Consider the following 14,990-nt stretch of genomic DNA (forward strand, 5'->3'; position numbering starts at 1 on the left):
CCATGTCATGTATGTTGTGAGTCACCTTAACTTTCTCTTCCAGAAGCTCTTGCACGTATTCCCATAAAATGTATTTTAGCTACACATTTAATTCATTTATTTTTCCAAAACAATATAAATTTGCAATTGATGCAATCGTGACATCTAATGGAAACACACTTTTTATATATACTCAAAGGTCTGTATCTATATCAAACAATTTTGCAGCTTTTAACTCTTTGGCACAGTCAGTAAAGTATCTTTGTATTGTTGGAAGAAGAGGAAGAAGTGAAACTGAATATGAAAGGTAAATTGAACTAGTTCTGTTAAAAAGTATGTTACCAAAGTTCAACAATGTTAATCCTGTGCCCTAGAACAAGTGGAGAACTTTTCAATGAAAATAAATGTTATGCCTGTTGTGCAGTAATAAACAAAACAAGAGTATTGGGGCAAGTTAAAGGTTGGTATTAACAAAAGCAATGGACAGCAGGGCGACTGGATTTAAATGCACTGACATAACAGTTATATTGCTGCAAACTTGATACAATTTAAATTATTGCTATGAATGTTTTTCACAGCACCCTGGCAATTTGAGTTGTGGCCTTATGTAATTAAACTAGGAGTAAATGGTATTGTTCACATTCAATTGAGGTAAGTTGTGTAGGTCTTCAATGCACACGGGAGGTACTGTAAGACAAGATAAGAGTGGAATCGGCAATAAAATGACACCAACAGAGGAGATCACCACTCTAAAGTAAAACATGGCAGTGTGAGCAATTAACAAATTAAACACAATAGACTGCAAGATGGAAAAGAAGAATGAATAACTAAAGAAACTTCACTCTAGAATCAAAAATTGACACTGGAGGAGATTCTCAATAAAAGACAAAATATGACAGTAGAAGACTCAGCATATGGAGTATGGGTGAATCGAATGCGTAAATGCAAAACAGTTGGAAAATAATGACAGGAACATGGCAGAAAGGACTGAGGCTGTGACATCAAGACAGAGGGCTATAGCAAAGCTTTGTTTAACCTGGACCAAGGTAGTTATTGGGAAGAAGTATGTGCTAATAACCAAGTTTCCATACAGGGGAAGTAAGTATGTGCTAATAACCAAGTTCCCATACAGGAAGTTTTGAAGTAGTGATTACCTGGGTTTTCCCACATATATCTACTATATGTTGTTTCTTTTCCCCTGTTTATACTTTTTTACTTTCATTTTCTCAATTTTTTGTGTATCATATTTGTTTATTTACTTTCCCCTCATGTGCGTTTTTCTCTTGGAAGCCTCTATCTGCTTTAGAGGCTATACTCTGATGGCAAATATAGAAGGCTTTCCAAGTAAAGGTAATAAGCAAAAATTAAATACCTCACAGAGATCAAAAGGCATGGGAGAGAGTGATCCAGAATGGCTGAATGCCAACAATGTCTTCAACCCAAATTAGAAACAGCTGGTAGAAAACTTGCATGAATGCTTAACTATTCCATGCTTTATCCCAAATCTAAGCAACTAATGGTAGCACAGAAGCTGCCATCCCTAGAAACATAAGCCTTATAAAAAGAATAAAAGATGTTATCAGTAACTAATTAAAGCATATGATTTAATTACAATGGGTACAGTTAAGTTCTGTATCTACCTTATACGCTCCAAGTCTTCTATAGGAAAGCCAAAATTTGCCATCACTTGAATGACTTCACCTATGCTACCTGATTCTATTTCTTTCTTCAGCATGCTATATGCAGGGAAGAAACGAGACCAGACTGCTTCCATCATAAATAATCCTTTCCGCTTTGCTAATGATATCAACTCAGTTGTTTCTTTTAAGTTCAAAGTCAATGGCTTTTCACAGAGTATAGGCTTTCCATTATTCAACATCAATTTTCCAACTTCAAGATGCTGTGACTGGATGGTTCCAATGTAAATCACATCTACAAAAATAACAACAAAGGAATTTTTATTGGATATATCTATTTAAAATTGATCAAATGACACAAAATTAAAAAGTTTTTGTCAAGCAAATTATAAATAATTGTCTTATCTCTTCCATTTAAAGTAAAGTAGTAGTTTTCATGTTTAAGATAATGTCAATCTGAAAATGAATAGCTAAAACCATAGTACACTGGATCAATCAATACAATGAAAGAATATTCACAATGTTTCTAAAATCACCTTCCAAACACTAAGAATATGTACAAGGAAACTATGTAAGCAATGATTCAAATATTTAGCCATGCACGGGAAAAACAGCTTCCACACCTCTGGCACAAACATTTAAAATAACAGGAAAAAAACCTTTTACACAATGTAGAATATATGGTGCGAGGGTGATATGTGACAAATTAAACCTATTTGCCAGACTGAAAGATGAACCTGAATCTCTACCTTTAGCAGCTTTGGAAGCTTCAGTCTGACAACAGCTGCTCGATTCTCCTTCTAGACTTAGCAGCGAGTCGCCTAGGTGAGAAGGAGCTTTGAGATGGTCTTTGTGTGTTGTGATATTTCAACTGCCAGCATATTTTCCACAAAAGGAAGAGATCGTGGTTTGTATCCCTTTACAACACACAGTATTAACTACACAGATATGATTAATGTGAAACAATGCTTTCCTCTCTTCCACATCAGTTGGGGACAGCAGTAATTACATTTTGTAATAAATTAATTAATGTGGTAAGGCATAAATAGGTGCTAAGGCAAACACAATCCACAGTATTCACCCCCCCCCCCCCCCTCTCTCTCTCTCTGTCTCGTGTGTGCGTGTGCACGGGCATGTTGGGTGGGGTGGGGTGGGGTGGGGGTTGTTTTCCACAGTTGGTCTGCTTCCTGTTCTGGTTCTATCACAGTGGTTAGCATCATGGAGCATTGTTAACACATTAATTGGTTACATATTTAAAAATTACCAGTTACAGTAACTTACAGTCTCCCCTTCGCCCATGTGGGAGTTACTGATTTCTGGCGTATGACATGGACACATTACACCTTTATACACAAAATGATTATCTCTCCAGAACACCGTACAAATGCTTTTAATCTCTAGCTGGAATTTTGAAACATACTGTATACTAGTTTATAGTCAATGACACTGTGTACAGAAGAGTGTGTATTAACTGCATGGGGGAGGAGGAGGGGTAGGGGAAGGGATGGGGAGGAGGACGGGGAAGAGATGTTTGTAAATATAAAAGGACTCAACTATGTGGTTATTAGCCCCTTGATCCTCTCGTGGCATCTGAAGATGTAGGTACAAGCCTTCTTTTCCCTCTCTTTGTTTAATAGCAATAAGAGTATCATATATCTTGCACTAGGTACATGAATGAGTAACTACCCTACTAAAATTCAGTTGTCAAAAATAAAATTAAGATCACATGGTAAAAGTTAAAATGGCAAACAAGTATATGAAGCTATTCTATTGTATTCAGAAATAAAAATAGAGATGGTTTGTCACCCATGACAGGTTCTCATGAGAACAGACTGGGTGGATCCTCGGGGCTAAACCAGTGGGGAGAAGTCCATCCTCCCACCTCCACCCTTAGGCCAACATACAATGATGTTGCCTCTAAATCTTGCTATAACATCCATGCTTTTTTAGGAGTGTAGCACATGGCTTACAGCTGTTTCATCATTTGCTATAATCTTTGACAGACAGTGTCCTAAGTCTATTTGACATCACAGGTCTTTGGTAGCTGTACAATTTTTGAGGATATGGTAAATCAGTGTTTCTATACAGATGCATTGTGGAGCTGCTTCTTGGCTTAGTAGAAATTCATTAGTTATTTTGCTATGTCCACCGCCAAGGTGGTCTAAGACAATGTTTGATGATCTTTATAGTTGAGTCGGCATAAATTAATACCTGACAGTCGCAGAGGCTGGGTGTAGTAGCTTTGTATACCTACTTCAATCAGGCACAGTAACATGATTTTGTGTCTCTGTGACAACACCTCAGTGTTGTCACAGCTCTATCGACAGCTACTGATTTCGCCAGCAGCTGTTGGCATTCCACAGCTGAAAGTGGTAACATTGCAGAAAGCTGTCAAGAATCTTCTTACGCCATCTCAACTATAGTTTATTGAATTGTGTACTATATTACCATTTGTCTTCACATTTCTTGAGAATGTGGTACCTAATGTATATCCTTCAGACAGCAGTTTTTGTGTTTAAATTTTCTTTGCTTATTTGGCTAGTTTGTCAGTCAACTCACTACCTGGAATGTCGATGTGACTCAGTGTCCAGCCTAACATCAACTACAGACAGCTGTATAGAAGATACAAAAAGGCTGCAAAACCATGAATACAATTTCTCACCAACTAAAACAAGCATCATGCAGTTTTGTAGATTATGGTCTGCCCATCCCTGTCTATAACTATTTCTCCAAAATGCAGGAAGTAGTGGACCAGTACCATTTTGTAGGACTACTTCTTGATAACGAACTTATATGGTTACTATATATAAGGCAACTCATGACTTCCTGCAATAAGGAACACTGTACACTATTTCCTTGGTAACAGGTTCCTGAGTTGTGCTTCAAAAAGTTTTGTTAAACTTTTATGAAGCACACATTTTATCCAGTTTGGACAATGGCAGCATTGTTTATGTGCCAACAGCATAATTCAGCATCATTTTGATAAACATCATGCAAACAGTGCACAAAATATGAAATTAAGACTCCCATTTAACTGTTAAATTATTTCTGAGCCACGATACTAACATAATACTTACTGCTTATTCTAAATAGTTAGAAAGGAACAGTTTCTTGTAATTGTTTTCTTGGGCAATATGTTGTGATAGTGCCACAACATTTAACAGTGCCGCCACGACAGTACGCACAAACGGCGATAGAGGCGCTCTGCAAATCGGCTGAGCGTGGGAGCGCCACATAGCTACGAACGGCACAGCAGTCGAATACGAGAGACTGAGTTGTAATCATGTGATCAGCTATTGTTTCTAAGAGAGAGTGTGAATATCCACGCAATTATTGTGATTAAAGGTTATAACACTTTTTGGCGACGAGGTCGGGATATTTTCACTGCGTTGTGGATTTGCGTGTTCGTGACGGGGCAGACATGGAACAGCTTATGCAAGCACTCATTGAACAACAAACACAGCTGACGGCTACTATTCAGGCTCAACAAACACAGCTGACGGCAGCGATTCAGGCGTTGTCAACGTCGCTTACTCATCGTCTGTCTTCCTCTTCTCCGCCTCCATTCCCTCCTTACGATGAGGCCACTGAAGACTGGGAGGATTATGAGAAGCGTTTGCGGCAACACTTCTTGGCTTTCGGCGTTGTCGACGCTCCTATCTGTAAGTCGTTATTTCTATCTTGGATTTCCCCTCGAGTCTATCAGCTGCTATCTCAGTTAGCCCCTCTGCGGGAACCTGCCTCCCTGTCCTTCCAAGAAATGTGTGACTTATTGTCTGCCTATTATCGAAAAAACACCCACATCGTTGCCGCCCTTTGGCGTTCTACCGGTGTCGTAAACAGCCCCATCAATCTTACCGGGCTTAGGCGGTGGAACTACACGGTCTGAGTAGGAAATGTCAGTTTGTCACGGACACACATCACGAGTCTTATGCTGACTCAATGGTTAGGGATGCTATTCTACTGCTTGCTCCTGATAAAGAAGTTCGGCAACGTGCCCTCCAACTGCCAAACCCGTCGTCGTCGGAATTTCTAAGCATCACTCAATCCTTTGAAGTGTCTCACGCTGCTGGCGAACAAATCGACGCATGGTGTGATGTAGGCGCTGTACAGTCAACTCTCAACATGGGCAATTTGCCTGTTTCACAGGAGAACGACGATGTGGCGGCGGTTCACTCGCGTCAACAACGTCGCGTTGGGCCGCAATGCTCGCAGCAAAACCAGCAACCACAGAAGCCGGTTCGTTCCGCACTTCCTTCTTGCCCCCGTTGTTTCGTACAGCACAACAGGGCAGCGTGTTCAAAACGTTGGGCCACGTGTAATTCATGTAGGAAAAAAAGGCCACATTGATTCTGTGTGTCAGTCCCATAAAGTTCCTGTCGACGGGGACGAGGCATCGGATATGGATGTTCACTGTGTGCTTTCTCAAACAAATAAGTTGTTTGTTACTCTTCGTGTTCTGAATAAAGACATCCGCATGCAAGTGGACACTGGCTCTGCAGTAACTCTCATTAATTCTCGCACGTGTTTGGCGTTGGGCTCCCCTCCTTTGTCTCCAGTTACGCGAAATCTGAGGACTTATAATAAACAGAAAATTCCTATCATGGGGCAGTTTGATGCTTCCACTGCCTACAAGTCTGTTGTTCGGCCCCTCACGTTTTATGTGGTGGATCATGCGGGCACTGAAAACCTGTCCAGTTATGATGCTTTCCAGTTGTTTGGGTTCTCCATTGATGATGTGCACCTCATATCTGAGGATATTCCGTATCAACAGCTGGATGGATTGTGTTCTGAATTTTCGTCCGTGTTCTCTGCTGGTCTGGGTTGTGCCAAGGATTTTGAAGCCCACATTACTCTTAAACCTACGGCTCGCCGTAAGTTTTTCCGGGCACGCCCTATTCCGGCGGCGTTGCGTGCACCTGTCAAGGCTGAGCTAGACAGGTTAACAGCTTCAGGGATTCTCCTTCCAGTTACCTCCTGCAAATGGGCATCGCCGATCGTGGTGGTTTCTAAACCAAATGGGAGTCTGCGATTGTGTGGTGACTTTAAAGCCACCGTCAACGCTCAGAGCCTCATTGACACTTATCCTCTTCCCCGTCCTGAGGACTTGTTTACCAAGCTTGCTGGGGGCCAGTTCTTTTCCAAACTTGACTTATCGGAGGCGTACCATCAGTTGCCATTGGACGCTACTTCCAAGGAATTTCTCGTTATCAACACTCCTTGTGGGTTGTATCAGTACAAGCGATTACCATTTGGCGTCGCTAGCGCACCGGCCATTTTTCAGCGGTTTTTGGAACAGCTCACGGCTTCCGTTCCCGGCTTCATAAACTATCTGGATGACATTGTTGTCACTGGAGCCTCCACTGAGGAGCACCTTCGTAATTTACGTTCACTGTTTCGGGTTTTGCATTCGGCTCGGTTGAGGTGCAATCTGGACAAGTCACAGTTCTTCCAACCCTCCATTGAGTATCTTGGTTACCACTTGTCCCGTGAGGGTGTACGCCCTCTCCGTCAGCACGTTGCGGCCATTAACGCTCTCCCCGGCCGTCTACGGTCAAAGAACTTCAGGCGTTTCTAGGCAAGATTGCTTATTATCACATATTCATTCCATCCGCAGCTACGGTAGCTTATCCTCTGCATCAGCTGTTACGCAAAAACGTCCCCTTCTGTTGGTCCGACGGTTGTGAGCAGGCTTTTGTCCGCCTGAAGGCTAATTTGCAGTCGGCGCCTTGTCTTGCCACATTCCGTCCGGGTCAGCACTTGGTTCTGGCGACTGACGCGTCACAGTATGGCCTAGGGGTTGTTCTCGCCCATCGGTATGAGGATTGGTTGGAACGACCCATCGCCTATGCTTCCAAGACCCTCAACGAGGCGCAACGGCGTTACTCTCAAATCGAAAAGGAGGCGCTCGCTATCATTTATGCTCTAAAAAAGTTCAGCATTTTTTTGTATGGTTCTAAGTTTCACCTCATCACCGACCACAAACCGCTGGTCTCTCTGTTCAGCCCATCGGTGTCACTTCCGGATAAGGCAGCTCCCCGCCTGAAACGTTGGGCCTTATACTTGTCTCGTTTTCATTATGAGATTCACTATCACCCCACGGCCCAGCACGCCAACGCTGATGCATTGTCGCGATTGCTGATGGGCCCCGACCCTGTTTTCAATCGTGATGAACTCCTCTGTTTCCACATTGATGAGGAGGAACACAGTGCGGTCGAGGGCTTTCCTCTTACAGGTTCGCAGGTCGCGTCGGCTACTGTGCGGGACCCGGTCCTGTGTCGGGTGATCGGTTTTGTTCAACGAGGTTGGCCGGACAGGACCAGGGGCCGGGCATCGGATCCCCTTCGCAACTACCATGCCTTGCGCCTTCGTCTGTCTGTTCGTGATGGTGTTGTTCTTCTGGCCACGGATGGCGCATCTCCACGGGTCATGGTGCCAGCCTCTCTTCGCAAAGATGTTCTTAAACTGTTGCATGAAGGCCATTGGGGTATTTCTTGGACTAAGTCCCTGCCCCGCAGGCACGTTTATTGGCCCGGTATTGATTCGGACATCGCCCATATGGTTGCTGCGTGTGGCCAGTGTGCTCAACAACTGGCGGCACCTCGTACAATGCCCTCTCCGTGGCCTGATCCAGCTCAGCCATGGGAACGGGTGCACGCCGACTTTGCTGGCCCCTTCCTCGGTACTTATTGGCTACTGTTGATTGACGCCTTCTCGAAGTTTCCGTTTGTTGTTAGATGTCCGTTACCCACCACTGCGGCGACGACGCTGGCTTTGTCCAAAATCTTTGCGCTAGAAGGTCTTCCATCCACGATCGTCACGGACAATGGCCCTCAGTTCTCTTCGCAGGCCTTCCGTGATTTTTGTACTGGACAAGGGATTCATCATGTTACCACACCTCCCTTGCATCCACAATCGAATGGGGAAGTCGAGCGCCTTGTCCGCACTTTCAAATGCCAGATGAAAAAATTCCTTAGTGATTTTTCCACAGATGACGCCCTGCTGCAATTTCTAAGTTCTTATCGCTTCACACCTCTGGGTGATCGCAGCCCTGCTGAACTCTTGCATGGCCGCCAACCGCGCACTCTACTGCACCTGCTTCACCCTGTCAGGCCTTGTACTGTGTCCCCTAGTGCGGGAAAATACTCGGTGGGCGCCGACGTGTGGGCACGAGGGTATGGATCTCACCCTAAATGGATTCCAGGGGTGGTCAAGGCTCTTCACGGCCGCCGGCTTTGTGAAATCCGTACGGGCGACGGCACGGTTGTTCGCCATTACGACCAGATGCGCCCACGAGTGGTGGCCACGCCGGTGCCACCGCCCCATCCTTCGCCTCCACCAGCCCGAGACGCCAGTCCTGTCGCTGCTGCCGATCTACCATCCGTGTTGATGCAGCCGCCGTCGCTGCCGCTTCCGAGTATGCCGGAACCGGCCCCAGTCGGGACGCCGCCTTCTCCGGGACCCATCTCGCTGGAGCACACTCCCAGGTCTATAACACCTATGGATGCTGCTCCGGAGTTTTCACCCATCATCTCATCCAGGAGGCACGTTCCACGCACGAGCTTCCGTCCTGGACATTTTCGACCATACTCTCGTGTCTCTGCACGGGATCTCCTCGGGCCTCACAAGAGGCCAAGGATGTCTCCGTGCTGTCCATGTCTCCAGGGAAGTGAGTGTTTTTTTTTTTCCAAGGGGGGAAAAGTGTTGTGATAGTGCCACGACATTTAACAGTGCCGCCACGACAGTACCCACAAACGGCGATAGAGGCGCTCTGCAAATCGGCTGAGCGCGGGAGTGCCATCTAGCTACGAACGGCGCCGGCCACATGTCTCGAATACGAGAGACTGAGTTGTAATCATGTGATCAGCTATTGTTTCTAAGAGAGAGTGTGAATATCCACGCAATTATTGTGATTAAAGGTTATAACACAATACACTACAACATCATGTCAGGTGAATTAGGAACTTAGCTCCTAATGAGCAACCTTTGTCTACATCTGGACTGCAATGTAATGAGTTAGTAGCATCCAGTATTTTGCTAGATGTTACTGAGAATTATGACTGACGGAAGTCATGACGGAAGTTTTCAACACCAGGCAGCTCATACAATAAGTACATCTTAACCACTTGCAGCCTTTGGTCTGTCTATATGCTGGGAGATATTCCACAGTTCACATGTAGATGCAATAAATGTCAAACTGTGTACCCACTCATCAGTCAAAGTGTATTATTCAGAGCAAAATCTACATACAAAGTAAGTTACAATACATGACATTCACATCAGGTTGCTGATTAGTAGAAAGTCATAATTATTCCATTTCACTTTGCAACCATTATTTCTTGTTTCCATCACCTGAAGACTTGATTTGATGAATTTTGCAGCCGACTGTCACATTCCATTTCACTCTTATTACTTAAGGAAATGTCAAAGTTTATTCTTGCAAGCAACATGCATCTTGTTTTAGCATACAAGACACAGACACTATGCTGTACACTCAACTTGAGCACCATACATAGTTTGAGGAACAACGAAATGGTAATCCATTCCATTGCAAACCTGAATCAACAGGTCCCTATTTACTGTTTCAACAGCTTCAACAATTCAGTTTCTGTGGTGTGTGTACTGTAAGACCTTCGGTACACACACCATCAGATTATTTGACTTGTCGCTCTAACGAAGTAGGCGAGTGTCAGCAATATGTCTCGTGGTCTTATTGTGGTGTGTTTATCTTCTGCTGTTAGGTCAAACGATAGAAATGCAACTTGCATGCTTAGAGTAGCAGATTGACAGTGACCAACTTTAAAAAGAACTTGATTAATTGTCACACACATTTATTAAAGTAATAAAAAGAATAGACATTACGTAACTTGATTCTGGATGCTGTTTACAATTGACAATCTGAAGTTCCTTTGGTCTTGGTATATTAATCTTCTTCTCACATATCTCTGATACTTGACAAAGTGTCTATTCATTTATCTTCATGGCTACGTACAGGAATATGGTAATCTTATTAGGTGCAGACTGAAACCGGACTATAGACTGGTACAGACTAATGCAGACTGGTACAGAAAGGTGCAGACAAATGCAGACTGACTAATCTGAGGTCTGTACACTCGTTATAATACCTCACGCTTTCAGGTATCACTGCGCGAGTGTGATCCGCGAGGAGAAAAGGTTCTACGTTAGCAGCAATCTCACTGGCTGCGTTAGATATTAATACACGGATCGGCGGAAGCAGAATTTTGTCAGTCTCTAAGGCAGCGCCATCTCATAGTGCGGAGACGGACAAGCGCTGCGCCTGCACTGTTGTGCTTAGTGGGGCGCAATCTAGTGGGAAAGTTGTGTATGCGCTGCCTACGTGGAACTATGTACACAACAGTTTCTAATGAAGAGACCGTATGAACTTCCCCCACTCTGATTTGCTTCATATTGACAGGCTGTGTAGGGCACAACTAGGACATCAACATATCAATGAGAGGCAAAGAAAACCTTTTGACTCTATCTGTCTGAGATAACCTCGTAAGTCCAGTAACCAGTAGCTCCATTATCGAAAAGAGATGTGAAAGTGCAAGGCTTTCTCTAATCTGTCAACAACTAGGATTCTACTACATACAGTAGCTACACATGTAGCAACCTTATCTGTATCACTTCATATTATTTTTTAAGAAACCACTTTTCTTTTTCTTTCTTTCTTGGAGCCTAGGTACCACGTCACACGGGGTTGGCCATGTTACTATTGATTTGGCAGTGTTAGCTGCAGAGGGTGGCCAGGTGCACTTCCTGCCACCACCCCCTCCCGCAAAAATTTAAAAACTCGAGGTATGAGATTTTCATTGCTTTCCAGCAATACGTAAATAGCAGGCTGCAGTTCTAAGCCATTTAGGAGAAAACTGAATTTGAACATTTTACACATGTTAAGTATTATCACTAGTAATAAAGAATTCTGCAGCTGAGTGAGTAGGCATTTAGTTTCATAAACATGAGGTCTGTGGATCGAATCTCGTTTCTGGTACTTTTTTTTTTTTTTTTTTAAATTTCATACCCACATTATTCCAACAACAGATATGAATCGTATGAAGTGAAACTGCATGATGTCCAAGCACCAATTATTGATGAAACTCAAGTTTTTTCAGCTAATACTTCCAGGCTGAGAGGCCGTGCTCAATGTATAAAACAGCTTCCTGATGTTTTGCCTCCAATTGCGGGAGACATCATCTGAGGTAAAACAGCTACTGCCACTAAGGCTTGAGGGGGCTCTCACATTTATAGAGCAAATTGAGGGCGCCACCATATGTCATGTAATGCCAACTGAGTGACAGCATCATTATTTTTGAACAAAAATAATGAACTGTCATTCTGTTGGCATGAAGTCCGCATCTATATTTTATCTAACTTAAACATCTTCCTCTTGTATTAGTGACAGTAGCTGTTGTACATCTGAAGATGTCTCCCACAGTTGGATTAATTAATTGAGAGGGGTTATGGGATCAAGCGGCAAGGTCATCAGTCCCACAATTCCAAAGTTAGTCACAGAAGAAAGAGAATCCGATAAAAGTGGATGGATCCAGTCACAGGAGTCAAATTATAAAATAATGAACATTAAACACACACAGTAAAGACATAAAAGGTGAGACCAAATCTAAAAACTGGAAAAAAAGGGGGGCAGTCATGGGGTCACAGACTGTAAAGACTAAAAGAAGTCCCAACCACAACTAACCAGCCTCTGCTCAAAGAGTAAAGTATCTGGAAATAAAAACCACTTTCGCAGAGGAAACTGAGGACCAGTTCAAATATCCATGGATCATCTGCTAGTGTTAAATTTAAGGAATCGGGAAGACTATACTTAACACGAAGGGTCGAAAGAAAGGGACATTCCACCAATATGTGAAATGATATCAGCCTGGCTCCACAACCACATTGTGTGGGTGGGTCGTAATGTACGAGGAAACAATGGGTGAGTCGGGTATGACCAATGTGGACACCTTCCAAGAGGAGTGGAAGGAAGAGCACCAAACTGCAGTATACTCCTTGATTGTGTGGAGTTTATTACTATGAGCAGTAGTGCTCCAGACGTCATTCCACTTCTGGGAAAAAGAGATATTTGGTGTAGATTTGCGTATCCACAGCTGGAATCATTAAAGGAGATGGGGTAAGTATCTGCTTCTCTAGCCAAACAGTCAGCCAGTTCATTCCCTGGGATGCCCACATGACTTGGGACCCAGAGAAAGACGACTGAACAGGCGGAACACTCAAGGGCAGAGAGAAGGTCATGGATAGAAGAGGCCGAAGGATGACAAAAGTAGCATCGGCCGATAGCCTGGTCGCTGTTCATGGAGTCTGAACACATTAAAACACTGTGGAGGGAGGGCTGAGAAACAAGGAGGAGGGCCCTGTGAACACACTACATGATCCCGGCAATAAATGGTATTCAAAGCCAGTAGGAGACATGAAAGCATACCCCACTTCATCGATTGTTACAGAACCGTCAGTGTAAAATGCGGTGGCACTCTGGAACTCTGCAAAGATGACACATACAAGACGCCGGAAAACTATCATAGAAGTGACAGAAATCTTAGGACCCTGGAACAGATCGGACCTAATCCATGGTCTAGGAACCATCCATGGGGAGGCATGGGAGGAAAGATACGAGGTGCAGACCAGTGAGTGGAGATGGAGATCCTGAGAGAGGGAAGTGAAACGCATGCCAACCAGCAATCCCACCCAAGGGTGGGTGTTAGGAGGGTCATATCCCTCGTTGGCAAAGATTACAGGGTACACAGGATAATAAGGGAATTGGTGAATGGTGACTGCTTTAAGAAACAAGGAGTTGGCTCCTTCATGATTGTGGAGAGGGAATCCCTGCTTCTTTGAGGAGACTATCAACAGGACTAATGTGAAAGGCACCAATAGCCAGACGCAGCCTGCAATGATGGACAGGGTCAAGCAGTTTCAAAGTGGAAGGAGCTGCTGAGCCATAAACCTGACTACTATAATCTAGTCTGGACAAGACCAGAGCACAGTAAAGATGGAGAAGAGTGGAACGGTCTGCACCCCAAGATGTGTGGGCTAGGAGATGGAGAGAATTAAGCTTCCGCAAACATGTAGTCTTTAGGTGGACAATGTGGGGCAACCATTTCAGCTTGTTATCCAAAATAAGTCCCAAGAAACAGGGCTGTGCTATAGCATTGAGGAACTGGTCACCTAAATAAAGCTCTGCATCAGGGTGTACTGCAGGTCAATGACAAAAATGCATAACCTGCATTTCGGAGGGAGAAAACTGGAATCCACAGCAGATGGCCCATGCAACTGCCCATCGGATGGCACCTTGAAACTGGCACTCAGCAGATGCTACCGAGTGGGAGCTGCACCAGATGCAAAAATCATCGATGTACATGCCGGGATTGCCATTGATGGCAATGAGGAAGAGTGTGACACTTAGCACTGAACCCTGTGGGATACCGTTACCTTGAATCTGAGGGGTGCTGAGAAGTGCCGACTCGAATCCAGAAGAGCCGGTGAGAGAAAAACTTGCAGATAAAAATCAGAAGGGGACCACAGAAGCCCCAGTCATGGAGAGTAACTATAATGTGATGGTGCCAAGCCATGTTGTATGCCTTATGTATGTCAAAGAAAACAGTGACAAGGTGTCAGCGAAGAGTAAAGGCCTGTCAGATGGCTGATTCCAATCTGAGTAAATGACCAGTTGGAGAGTGTTCTGCCCAGAAGCCACATCAATATGGGGACAAAAGGTCCTGAGGTTTGAGTACCCAACATAATCTGAAGCTGACCATCCTCTTGAGCAGTTTACAAAGTACATTCGTCAGGCTAATTGAGAGATAGCTGTGGAGAGACGTTGGGTTCTTCCCGGACTTAAGGATGGAGATAACTTGACTGTCTCCCCATTGTAATGGAAAAGCACCCGGGAGCCAAATGCAGTTGAAGACCCTGAGGAGATATTCCCTCTCGTGAACTGCAGTCTCTCACCATTGTGACGGAAAAGCACCCATGAGCCAAATGCGGTTGAAGACCCTGAGGAGAGGTTGCCTCTGGGGAATATCATCTATTTGTGGACGGGGCCGTGTCTCAGGAACAGGTGAGCGACTGCAACAATTACCATTCATTGAAGGGTGCATTACAGGGCTCAGCATGGTGCAGGATGAAACAGAGTGAGGTCTGTTTAATTCTGCATTTCTGCCGGAGAAAGGGAGCAGGATAGAAGGTGACGCCGATGCCATCGCAAAGTGTGCCCATGAGGTGTTCTGTGAGGACCAATGGATCAGTGCACAGAGCACCTTGGAGGTTAAGACCCTGGACAGTTCACTGTCGCAGAGCTTGGAGCAAACTTGCAATGAAGAGGCACACATCCCCAGGGAG

At 44.4% G+C, this 14,990-nt stretch overlaps 1 protein-coding gene across 4 annotated transcripts in view; it reads right to left on the reverse strand.

Annotated features, from left to right (window-relative positions):
- Positions 1 to 14,990, reverse strand: part of LOC126281694 (trans-1,2-dihydrobenzene-1,2-diol dehydrogenase-like) — an 85,114-nt gene that overhangs the window by 48,030 nt on the left and 22,094 nt on the right. For all 4 annotated transcript variants that reach the window (XM_049980862.1, XM_049980863.1, XM_049980864.1 and 1 more), the window contains exon 3: positions 1,620 to 1,911. In XM_049980862.1, the coding sequence (XP_049836819.1) occupies positions 1,620 to 1,911 (292 nt within the window). The remainder of the gene's footprint in view (positions 1 to 1,619; positions 1,912 to 14,990) is intronic.

Source organism: Schistocerca gregaria, chromosome 7 (genome assembly GCF_023897955.1).
Source record: "Schistocerca gregaria isolate iqSchGreg1 chromosome 7, iqSchGreg1.2, whole genome shotgun sequence".
Lineage (NCBI taxonomy): Eukaryota > Metazoa > Arthropoda > Insecta > Orthoptera > Acrididae > Schistocerca > Schistocerca gregaria.